This window comes from Corvus brachyrhynchos, unplaced genomic scaffold (genome assembly GCF_000691975.1).
Source record: "Corvus brachyrhynchos isolate BGI_N302 unplaced genomic scaffold, ASM69197v1 scaffold597, whole genome shotgun sequence".
In the NCBI taxonomy this organism is placed as follows: domain Eukaryota; kingdom Metazoa; phylum Chordata; class Aves; order Passeriformes; family Corvidae; genus Corvus; species Corvus brachyrhynchos.
The window spans coordinates 1,314,213-1,325,502 of NW_008239000.1; the positions used below are offsets into that span (position 1 = coordinate 1,314,213).

General features: G+C 49.6%; 1 protein-coding gene across 1 annotated transcript in view; it reads left to right on the forward strand.

Annotated features, from left to right (window-relative positions):
* The window catches only part of FRAS1 (Fraser extracellular matrix complex subunit 1), a gene marked incomplete at its 3' end in the record, with an annotated part of 113,990 nt that overhangs the window by 84,818 nt on the left and 17,882 nt on the right, over window positions 1-11,290 (forward strand). The window contains 16 exon segments of the mRNA XM_017738949.1: window positions 465-581; window positions 2,514-2,628; window positions 3,079-3,216; window positions 3,406-3,438; window positions 4,131-4,266; window positions 4,524-4,645; window positions 5,025-5,272; window positions 6,456-6,604; window positions 6,841-7,003; window positions 7,690-7,825; window positions 8,161-8,357; window positions 8,697-8,850; window positions 9,216-9,479; window positions 9,590-9,778; window positions 10,198-10,317; window positions 10,738-10,917. Of these exon segments, the coding sequence (XP_017594438.1) occupies window positions 465-581; window positions 2,514-2,628; window positions 3,079-3,216; window positions 3,406-3,438; window positions 4,131-4,266; window positions 4,524-4,645; window positions 5,025-5,272; window positions 6,456-6,604; window positions 6,841-7,003; window positions 7,690-7,825; window positions 8,161-8,357; window positions 8,697-8,850; window positions 9,216-9,479; window positions 9,590-9,778; window positions 10,198-10,317; window positions 10,738-10,917 (2,461 nt within the window).

An 11,290-nucleotide genomic window follows, 5' to 3' on the forward strand; every position in this document is an offset into this window, starting at 1 on the left:
CAGAACTTGCATTTTTATGCAGTTTCTAGAAATGAGGCTTCATGAAGTCCATTCCTGCGCACAAAGTGCTCTCTGGAGTTCCAGAGCACGCTGCCATCCCTACAAAGAGTTAAAGCCATAACTGAGTCTATCCAAGAAGGGAGCTGTATTTCTTTGGGTATTTACTTCACCCCAGGACTGCTGGGAACATTTGCAGGTTCACTTCTAGGGAATGGTTCTGGTCCTCTGAATTTTTACCAATTTCATATCATTTGCTTTACATGTCTTTACTGCAGGCTTGCAATTAGGAGTTGACTTAATTTTTTGGTGCTAGAGTGGAAAATATATGGAAATATTTACGAGTCTGCGAAACACAAGTGCAGCCCATCCTGAAAGCTGTTGGGATTGCAGGGAGTCACTGCCAAGGGAACATCTGAAACTGGTCTAGAAATCACTGATCCATTCACATGATCTTTCCTCCCCAGGTGTCCAGCTCTGCCAGTCCACAAACCAGCTTGGAAAGCCACGTGTTCAACGTTGCTGTTCTGCCCCAGACACCCAAAGCCCCTCAGCTTTCCCTCGGCTCCTCTTTGCACATGGCTGTAAGTGATAACACCACACAGATGGCTGGAGTAGGAACGGGGAAAAAAGACAGGTCAGAAGAGTAAGTGGGGTGGGGGGTGCAGAAAATACCCATGAAAAGTCAAAGAACTCAGTATGAAAAGTGATGAACATACAGACTGGAAAGGAGAAGGGGAGAGAGAAGCAAAATCAACATTTTATGGAATTCTTACCCTTTCCTGAGAAGCCAGGAGGAATGGCAAGAGAGAAAAACTGTGGGTTAGACTGGGTTTTGCCAGTGGTTCCACTGTAAACTTGATCCAAGCTGTAGCCCACCCACATTAGAAAGTTCCCATGCATCATTCTGACCTCAGGAACGCAGACCATAATGCATGTGGAAAACTTTCAGATACTGGAACTGAATTACCTTTTCTGGCAGCATCAGCTCTGGGAATGACCATTTGGATGAGAGTGGGCTCTCCAGGGTAGTTCCTTCCCCAGCTGTGTTATTTGGAAAGATGATCTTGGGGTTTAAAGTTGGTTTTGTGGGCTCTCAGACTTTGGTGCAAGCCTTCCCTGTGTGTCCCCATCACGTGTGGGTGAAGTCCAGCTGTCCCCTCTAGTTCTCCTGTTCTGCATGCCAGGTGTGGGACCAGGAAAGGCCAAAGGAAGTGATGGGAGAGGGATCGGTGAAAAGCCTGTGGCACAACAGCCTTGTCAAGGTTTAAAATAGTGGCGGCCTTTCCTGGGTGATAATGAAACATGGTCAGGCTGCTACTTGGAGCCGTTTATCTTCCTGCTCCTGACTTTTTGTTGTTGTCATTATTGACAAAATTGATGGGAGAGCTGTCTGGCAGAGCCACACGGCACTGGGTTTTATAGCTAATTACTCCCCACAAAATTCAATAGGGCCATAAAACACATTTTACCTCGCCACCTGCGAGTCCCACCTTTGGGAGAGACAAATAGGCCTTGGAGGCAGCGAGGAAGAAACATAACCTTAAATCTTTCTGTCAAAAAATTGCACTTCCCTGCCCCAATGTGATTGAGTTCTGTTCATTTGTCTTCAGACTCCTTCAGAATGAGACTTCTAAAGCTGAAAGGAAAGCAGAATACTTTGAGTCTTCCCATCCCTCTAGTCTTGACTTTGACTTGTGCTGCTGAGAAAGGTCAAGGGAAGTTTGGTGACTCTTTGGTTAAAGTGGACACAACATCTGTATTGTTTTTTCTTCAATCAAGTTAACCTGCTTCCCCTGTATTGATAACCTTTCATGTTCCAAAGCGGATTGTTTAAGTGCCCATACCCTTAGCTCAGCTTGTTCTCTCCCTGTTTTGCTCAAGATTATGAAATGAGCTGGATGCTTTTCATACCCAGCTGAGCTGTTTGATTTGGTGACTTCTCAGAGCTGTTAATTCTCCAAGATTAAGGTTCATGAACATGTGGAAATTAACTGCTTTTGGGCACTTAGGTCTCTTCAAGCGGCACTGTAATTCCTTTAACGCCCTGCCTGCCTTTAGTTCGTGATAATCTTGTTATGGAAGGACCAGAGCAATTTTAGACAGGTTTAAAACAAAAGGGAGAGCTTTGGTTCTTCTATATTCCAATGGAAAGGGCTGAGTCACCCGCAGGGTTTCTTTTAAAAGAGAATTCAGTCCAGCCACATCAGACTATATGAGAAAACTACACAGACAATGAATTGCATGTTCATCCACGGAGTTCTTGATCGAACTAGATTTTCCTTTCTCTCTTTTCAATTGCTATAAGCCAAAAGAGAAACCCAACCACCTGTGAGTGTGGAGGTTGTGCACCTGCAGGGGAGAGGGAGTCAGGTTTAGGTTTAAAAGCTGGGCCTTTACATTCAAAGACTGTCTTATATTTAACTAGAGCAAAGCAAATTCTCTTTCAACGCATTTTTGGGTGAATCTTCCCGTGTCTCTGGCCTTGATGCTCATGGTCTGATGTGTTTGTTGAGGTGCTGGAGGACCGTGTGACAGTGATTGAGCCCCATCACCTCTCCTTTGTAGACCCGGAGATTCCCAGTGAGAAAATCCTGTACAACGTGACTGTCCCTCTCCTTCCTGGGCAAGGCAAGTGAACCTGTTGCTGCTGCGTTAACTGCCCCATTTTCTGAGCACATCTCTTTTTTCCCTCCCAGTATCATCCTACGGAAGCACCTCTTGATCCATTTGGCCTCCTTCCTTAGCTTTTAAACACCTTGTTCCTTAACCCCATTTCTTTGGCTTCTTTAGAGTGTGGTGCAGAGCTCAGGTTTTGCTACTGGCTGCATAATATTGAATGTTGTGTCCTGTGGCTTTCTGCTTCCCACCTCTCCAGTGAGAGGTTACCTGAAGAAACGCCTCAGTGAGCAATCTCCGTTTAATTTCTCGCGTCCCTAGAGCCCATCCCTGATGCAGTTGCATCTGTATAACTTGTTTTGCAACTGGTACGAAGAAGTACCTGGGGAAAGCAAAGGAAGCTGTGGAATCAGATGGAGAAATTAACCCCTCCTGGTAATGCTGGTGTCTCTGCATCCGTAGGTATCGTGGAGCATAGGGACAGGCCTCTGTCCCCAGTCAGGTACTTCACCCAGGCAGACATAAACCATGGCAGGATTGCTTATCGCCCGCCGACCGCCGCTCCTCACCTCAGGGAGATCATGGCCTTCTCCTTCGCAGGTGAGCATCCCAGTGCCCCTTGGAGGGCTGGGACAGCCAGCTGGACTGCTGGTGTTCCTGCTTGGTGAGGAAAGACTCCTGCCAGGTTAAATGTCAGCACTTGTTTTCTCCAAAATCCTCCAAATCCACATCAACACGTGCTCTCCTGTCCTGACCACAATCACTCTGTGCTTGTGTTTGTCCCCCCAGGTCTCCCAGAGTCCGTGAACTTCCGATTCACAGGTATGTGAACCACTTACTCTTTCCTGGCCAAAGCATTTTTCATCCTGCTTTTGCTCTTCCCATTGCCTGTTATCCCTTGGCCTTTGTTCTGCTGCAGGCACACCTGTGGGCACACAGTAGGAATTTCTGGAAATGCACGTGCCTGGGGAATATTAATTCATCTGAGTCCCAGCAGTGTTTTACAGAAGCTGATCTGCAGCTTGCTAGAGACATCTTCTTCCAGTGGCTGCCTGGAATCAGTCCTAAAAGCCTGATTCATTCCTGTTTTCCCCCAAGTGCGAACAAGGAATTTTACGCCGTCATATTTTTTTAATACAGTGTGGAGACATTTCTGCAATTAAATTGCCACAGATAAGCTGCTTCCTTGTTTAACACATCCTTCTGTTTCCATGTGCTTTCTAGCTTCCACCAGCAAGGAGAAGTCCATGACCTGAGTTAGGAGCACACCTGTGGAAGACAGGATGTGCACATGTACACACACTGAGTTTTAGAAGTTACCTTTGTCTGCTGGAGTTGAGTTAGGGGCAAAGATAAATGCTCTTGGCCGCTGTGAAGTGTGAGTGTATCCATAGACCAAGGTGTTGCCTGGAAAGGTGTGGGCTGGTGATTTTTGTACAGACAGGTGAATTTCCCAGGTGAAGAGTCCCTGCAAACCCATCCCTGCACTCAGGTGTGGTTCTGTCTGTGCCTAGTGTCTGGCGGGGAGCACACGACCCCGGAGATGGTGTTCGTCATCCACCTGCTCTCCGCTGAGCAGCAGCCTCCGGTCTTCCAGATCGCGGCCCCGTTCCTGGAGGTCAGCCAGGGGGGCAGAGCCACCATCGGTGAGTGGGGTGCGTGGGGAAGGGTGTGGGGCTCAGCTCGCTGCCAGAAGGCCCAAGTTCACTCACACAGGGGTCACTTGTGAGCCACTCTAGGAGGGAATTCCCTGATACAGCCTGAACATTATCAGGGGACAAAATATTTCCATGAAACCCACAGCTCTTGGGCGAGGGCAGCTCCGGAATTATTTTACTTGTACTCACTGAATTACGGGGTTTTTTTGGCTCCATTCACACAAGCTCTGCTCTCTTTCACTGGCACAGGGATACAGTTGGCTGTGACACAGATACAGCTCCTGAGGGTCTTTTCTTTGAGCTGGTGAAACCTCCCCATCATGGCATTGTGCTCAAGTACAGTGCAGATGTGCAGGAGCTCATGAGAGCAGGTGAGTGGAGTAAGAGTTTCCCTCAGTGCAGGAGAGGAGCCAGCCTGGCTGGTTTAGCTGACCAGGAGGAGACAGATGCCCCTGGCAGATAAGGATACATCCATAGGGAAGCCTTATCTAGCTGTGAGCTCATGAAGCAGCTGGGAAGAAAAGGAGGATTGGTGCCCTCCTTGAGAATCACAAGGAGTCGCTGTGTCCCTGGAACTGGGAAGGCTGCAGCTTTTCCTCTGCCCTGCCAGCTCCTTAATAAATGTCCTCATAACTCACAGGCCTGGCAGGATGGGATTAAATGCCAGTTTAGTACTTGATTAAGGTCACTTGAATTGGATTCCTGCTCTGCACAGAGTGTTTCTGACTTGTGTGTCTCCTCCCTGGGAAGGCGACACCTTCACCTACGAGGACGTCACTCGGAGCGCTCTGCAGTACGTGCACGATGGGTCAGCAGCAGCAGAGGACAGCATGGAAATCTCTGTCACCGACGGTGTCACCACAGTCACCACGGTGCTGAGGGTGGATGTGTCCCAGCTGGATACCCACGGCCCGCAGCTGGCCCAGGGCTGCTTGTTGGCTGTCACCGTGGCCAGTAAAAGCTCTGTGACTCTCTCCCGACAGCACCTCGCTTACACGGTGGGTTTTCATCTGTTTCTAAACCCAGGGAATGCTGCCAGCCCCCCTTTCCTGATCCCCTACACACCTCTCTGCTGTCAGCATGGATTCTGTGTAGAGAGCTCAAGTTTTGACTGCTGCCAAAAAGGGGATAACAGACTCTTTCATCCCACAGGGATTTAAGGTTATCCCCATTTGACTGTAACAGAGGTGAACTGACATGCTAAACATGAGAACCTAGTTAATCCCAGATTTTTCTATCAAACAGACTTGCTAATAAAGCACATGGATTTGCTAAGTGTTAATCCCTTGAAAATTTCAGCCCCCTCACCCACCTTCCAAAAGCCGGGTTCTTTTTCTGGACAGATTGGAAGGGGGAAGGACTAAGCAACCCCAAGATGCTGCAGTGCTTGGTAGCTTGAGTTGGTCCCAGGGGTTGTGTGCAAGATTTGTCCTGCTGGTGACATTCCCAAGAAAGCTGCTTTTGTCCTTGCAGGTGATTTAGCAACCTGCTGAGGGAGGAGAGATCGCAGTTCAGGTGTGAGGCTGGAGAGACCTGAGCTGAGAGAGGCTGGCTGTCAGAGAGATGACTGGGAACTTTTTTTTCCAAGGCATCAGTCTGGATACAAGTCTGGAATCTGTCCTGTCCTCCTGTTAAGGAGGAAGGCTGACAAGGGAGCTGCTCAGGTTTAATCTGAGTAAGAGGACAGATGGGAAAAGAGGATTTCACTCCTGACCCATATGCTCAGGATATGTTGATTTCTACTTTGGGTCTTATTTTTTAACCACCCAACAAAACTCTTCTAAGAAAGATGACATCTGAGTTGTGATACCATAGAGGTGATTGTATTAATGTGGTTGAAAAGAGACAAAATCAGCTTTTAGATCAGCGTGAAGTACTTTGAAAATGAAAATACCAGGTTTATTTCTGGGAGACTGTGTTAATGTGATACAAGGGCATAGAGAAAGCCTTTCTGAGATGAGAGAAAATGAAAATACATTTTGTGGTAGATTTTTAAAATGTCAACCCACTTGACTCTCTTCTCATCAGTAGAGCTTCCATTTAATACTCATCTGTGGGTCTCTGACCCAGCTAAGCAGATATAATTCCCTATAAAACACTTATTCCTCCTTCCACTTTTAGTGGAGCAAAGCAATGCCTAATTTTGCCCTGTTTTGATTTGGTTTGTTTCTTCATGTTTAGGACAACAATTCTCCTGACTCAGAGATACGAATCCAGTTGATATCTCTGCCAGCCTATGGAACCCTCCTAAGGATGTCAGGCTCCCACCATGAAGATCTTTCCAAGGTTTATAATTTCACCATGGAAGACATCAACAGCCAGAGGATCAGGTAGCAAAGGGCACTATTCTCCTTCAAGGCATACTAGTTAAAAGCTCAGTGGGCTTTTCCCCAGGGATCTCTGGTCTATTTAGAAGAATTCAGGGAATGAAATGTGAAGGAGGGTTGGGAACTGAGACACCACCTCTCTTCCAAGAGGATTGCACTCACCCCTAACTGCAGGGATGGGATGCATTTGCCTTGGGGGTCAGTGAGACTCCCTGACTCCCTGTGTCCTGATTCCACAGCTACTCCACCACGTTTGAGACCAGCAATCAGCCCGTTACGGACATCTTCCACTTCTCTGTCCTGGATGCTGACAACAACCGGCTGGACAGGCAGATGTTCACCATCACCATCACATCTGCCCCGGCACTGCCCGCACTCCTCGCCTTTGCTGACCACGTCACTGTGAGTGGCTACCCAGGACACTGGGAACGGGGACAGCAGTGGCTTACATGGGAGCAACTGAACAGTTTTCCTGGACTGGGGGGAAATCACTGGAAAAACCAGGATGTTGGTCATGCAATGCAAAGGGTGAACAAATCACTTGGAGGCCAGAGGAGGCTGACAGTCCATCTGCGTCCCTGAACCTCATCTGTCCTAGTCAGGAGCTGGCTGTCCCTAGGGTGTCTTCTTGATATCAGTGGAGCAAGTCAGACTTATCCCTATCCCTATCAGCAGCTTGTGTGTAAGAGTTGAGCAGAAGACAAGTCTGAAGACACCTGGTGCTTTGGACTGACACACAGCATTTCACACTCCTTATCAAAGCCTTTGGAAGTCATCTCCCTCCTTTCCAGCTTTGCATTCCCCCTCCCTTGCCTTCAAAAGGCTCTCCTCAACAAGGAATGCCAGTCTTGCCTTCCAAGAGGTCAGCATGACTCTGCCAGTTCCCTTCCTGTCCTGATAAAGAACTCACAGGCTCCTCTTGGAGGCCAGGCAGTCTTTGTTCTTCCCGTATCACCTCACCTCCCTGCTGAATTCCTCATTAACAGACCTAGGGGAGGATGGGACAGCACTGCAGAGCCCAGGCAAGCCTTCTCCATGGAGGCAGCCTCGTTCAGTAAGGATTTGTGTTGTCTGCTGTTGCTTTCTAGGTGGATGAGGGGGGCAGGGTCCCGCTGCTGGCTCATCACCACTTCACTGCTGATTATGATACTGCTGCCAAGGAGGACCTGAGGGTCACCGTTGTCACTCTGCCTGTGTATGGCTACGTCAAAAACACCAGGACAGGTAAACTGCTTGGCTCTCTTTTCTTCTTCCTGGCTGGTTTGTGCTCCTAACAGGATCACATCTGTCATATCCCATGGAGGGGATCACTTGTGCTGCATCTAAAAGTGCAGCTTCCCCACTGCCTACTCTAAGCATCTTAGATCTTACTTAAGCATCTTAGATGCATCTAAGATGTTGCTTCCCTGCCACAAGATGTGGAAAGCCAAGCTGTAGAAAGGAACATCCCTCCTTCTGCAGCCTTCACAATGTGCCTTTCTTCCCCTCATGCTGCTGGATTTATGTTGAGTTTACCAGCCACTCGAGCATCCTTTCACCAGTGATGTTCTGGTTTGCAGGCGAGAGCTTTGGCCCGCAGAGTGAGTCTGCAGGGACCACAGATACATCCTTTTCCCTTCAAGATGTTCTGGAGAACAGCATTTACTACTTCCAGAGCGTCCATGAAAGCATTGAGCCCACAAGTGATGTTTTCAGCTTCTATGTGAGTGATGGCTTCAGCCAGTCAGAGGTGCAGAGCATCAACATCACAATCCAGGTATGCTGGCTGCCAGAGCCCTCTCCTTTCACACAGACACTTCTCACGGGCAAGCTCTGCTCCTTCCTTTTTGGTATGTGGGAAGGGGATTAGAGGGAGATTCCTTCCCCTGGCACAGGCACATAATCTACCTGTGATGCCCAAGGACAGTTGTGCACTGTAGCTTCTTCCCCATGGCTTACTGCTCTGGTGTCTCCTCCCTCTTGGAAGCAGCCATGATGCTGGATAGCTTTGGAGGGACATCAGCAGTGGTACTGTCATTTGGGAGCTTGTATTTCATTCAGGTGGGTCTTTTCCCTGCGTTCATTTTCCTTTCTCTGACTGCGTGCCTTTGTGCAGCGGCAGAACGACGAGCCCCCGAAGATGGTGCTGGAGCCTGTCCGGGTGCAGGAGGGCTCAGCCGTGGTTGTTACCAACGCCTCCCTCAGCCTGCAGGACTTGGACACCCAGAGCAGTGAGCTGGTCATCGTGGTGAGCCAAGGTCCTGAGCATGGTACGTCCTGACAGGCCGGGGGGCGAGGGACAGGGCGTCTTTCTGCGTCGGTGTCTGTCTTCACTGTGTGCGTGTGTGTGAGCCCCTGATGTGAGAGGGGAGCCTGGCATGTGGGATAAAGCACAATTTGGACCAGGGCTGTGCTTGAGGACAGCCCTGTTCTTGGAGAGTTGTCCCTCGCTCTTTGTGAGATAGGAGAAATGGGGACTGCATGCATTTCCCTGGGAAGTTCCCTGCCGTGTTCCCCCACTCCCTGCAGGCAGGTGGCACCTCTGCAGTGCCAGAGGCAGGCAGGGTGTCAGGCGAAGGCTCTGTCCCCAGCAGGCTGTCTCATCCCCACTGTTCATCCCTCTGTTGTTTGCCAGGTCAGCTCCGCAGAAGGCAGAGCGCGGCAGAGCCCCCGGAGCAGGGCCAAGTGCTGTCCAGGGGCTCCTCCTTCACCTACCAGGACGTTCTGGATGAGCTGATTGTTTACACTCAGAGCGGCGCCACGGCACAGACTGACGAGTTTGGCTTCTCCCTCACGGACGGGCTCTACACACAGGCAGGGAGGCTGGAATTCTCCATGGAGCTGCCGAGGAAGCAGCCACCCACGGTAGCTGTCAACAGGGACCTGCAGCTCCCAGCTGGTACGGGGACATGGCAAGAGTGGCATTGCTTGGTGCTGCTGGATGATCCAGCCTAAACCATTTGCTTCGCTGGGCTGAAGCTGACTGTGGGTTTGCTTTCTCTGGTGCAGGCTCTGCAGCTCCGCTCACAGCTCAGCACCTGAAAGCAGCAGCTGGTCATTCAGGGGACACAACCATCAGATTTGTCCTGAGGAGGGACCCCAGCAGGGGCCAGCTGCAGCTGACCACTGCCAATAGTCCAGTCCAGATCTCTGCCAAAGGACCCCTCAAAAGTTTCACCCAGGCTGATATAAACAAAGGTGAGAGTGCTGGATTTTACGTAGTCACGGCAAGTGTATAAACCAAGGCTGGTTTAGGTAGTGCTGCGAGGAGCAGGGAGCTGGGCCTGAGGATCCTTATGGGTCCCTTCCCGTTTGAGCCATTCCGTGATTCTGTGACCTTTATGAGAGAGGGACGATGAGCTGAAGTAGGGAAGGGAGAAGGAAAGAAGTAAGAGCAGGCTGTTATGTTGGAGCAGAGCCATGTATTATTAAATGTATGTTTAAAAGTCTCTCTCAGCAGGAGAAAAGGAATAAAGAGAGAAAGTAATGAAACCCAAATCCAGGAGTTCTGTCAAGCCTCCAGTGCCGCAGCTGATGGTGCCAGCCTGCTTCCAAACCAAGAATTCAATGCTGCAGCCTGTAATAAAGCATCTCTTTTCTGCTGTCCCTCTCTCCAGGGCACGTGGTGTACAGCCACAGGAAAGGGGATCCTGGCGGAAACTTCCCCTTCACCTTTGATGTGATGGATGCAGATGGCAACAAACTGACAGACCAGGTTTTTTATATCCATGTAATAGGTAAAAAGAAGTGCTGAAGTTATGTTTTCTTTGCTGCACAGCTCAGGCCTGCTCACAGATTCCCATCCCACATGTACTGCAAGGGAAAACGCGGTTCTTGAGATGCAGTTTTGATGCGCTGTCAATTCAAGGGCCTTTGAAGTGAGGGGCATGGGGAGATTTTGCAGATGTAAGGGTTTGTTCTTTGGCTTCTGACAAACTCACTGAAAAGATTGAAAAATTCCCCTTAGTATCTTCATGCTGTTTAGATTGTCTTTAGGACATTATAATGTTACCACCCCTGATTAATGGCAAGGCCCAGAGTTCCTGTTTCAGAATTACCAAAATGTTTGTGTGTGTGTCGTGTTTTGCTTGAGCACAAGTACCCGAGGGAAGAAGTGTGTCTGTCTCCTAACTCAGCTTTGTGTTTAACCCTTCCAGAGGACAGATTTCCCCCCTCCATCATCACTAACAAAGGGCTGGTGTTGGATGAGAACTCAGCAAAGACAATCACAACCCTCCAGCTCTCAGCCACTGACCAGGACAGTGAGGCCTCCCAGCTCCACTACAAGGTCACTCGGCAGCCACAGCTGGGGCACCTGGAGCACGTGGCCTCTCCAGGTGAGCAGGGATGTGTTGGGCCCTTGGAGCAGCAAGACACTGGAGGCTTTTGAGCCCTAAACATTCACTGCAGGAAAAACGTGCCCACAGGCAGCAGCAGCAGCACAGAATTCCATTTCCTGTAAGGAATCAAGTGGCCATTAGCCCAGAGGGTTGCAGAGTAAGGTGAGTGGAGGCAGAGCGGCCCAATAATCCCAGCTGAGGATGTATTCAGCCTCTGGGCGAGTTTATTGCTGCTTCTGCATGACAGGAAAACCTTTGGCCTTTGCTGTGCAGTGCCCCAAAGAATCCATCCCTTAATGCCCATGGAAACAGCCCATCTTGGAGAACAGACAACTTGCTTTCTGTCCCCCTCTTGGCCAGTATGTCCCTT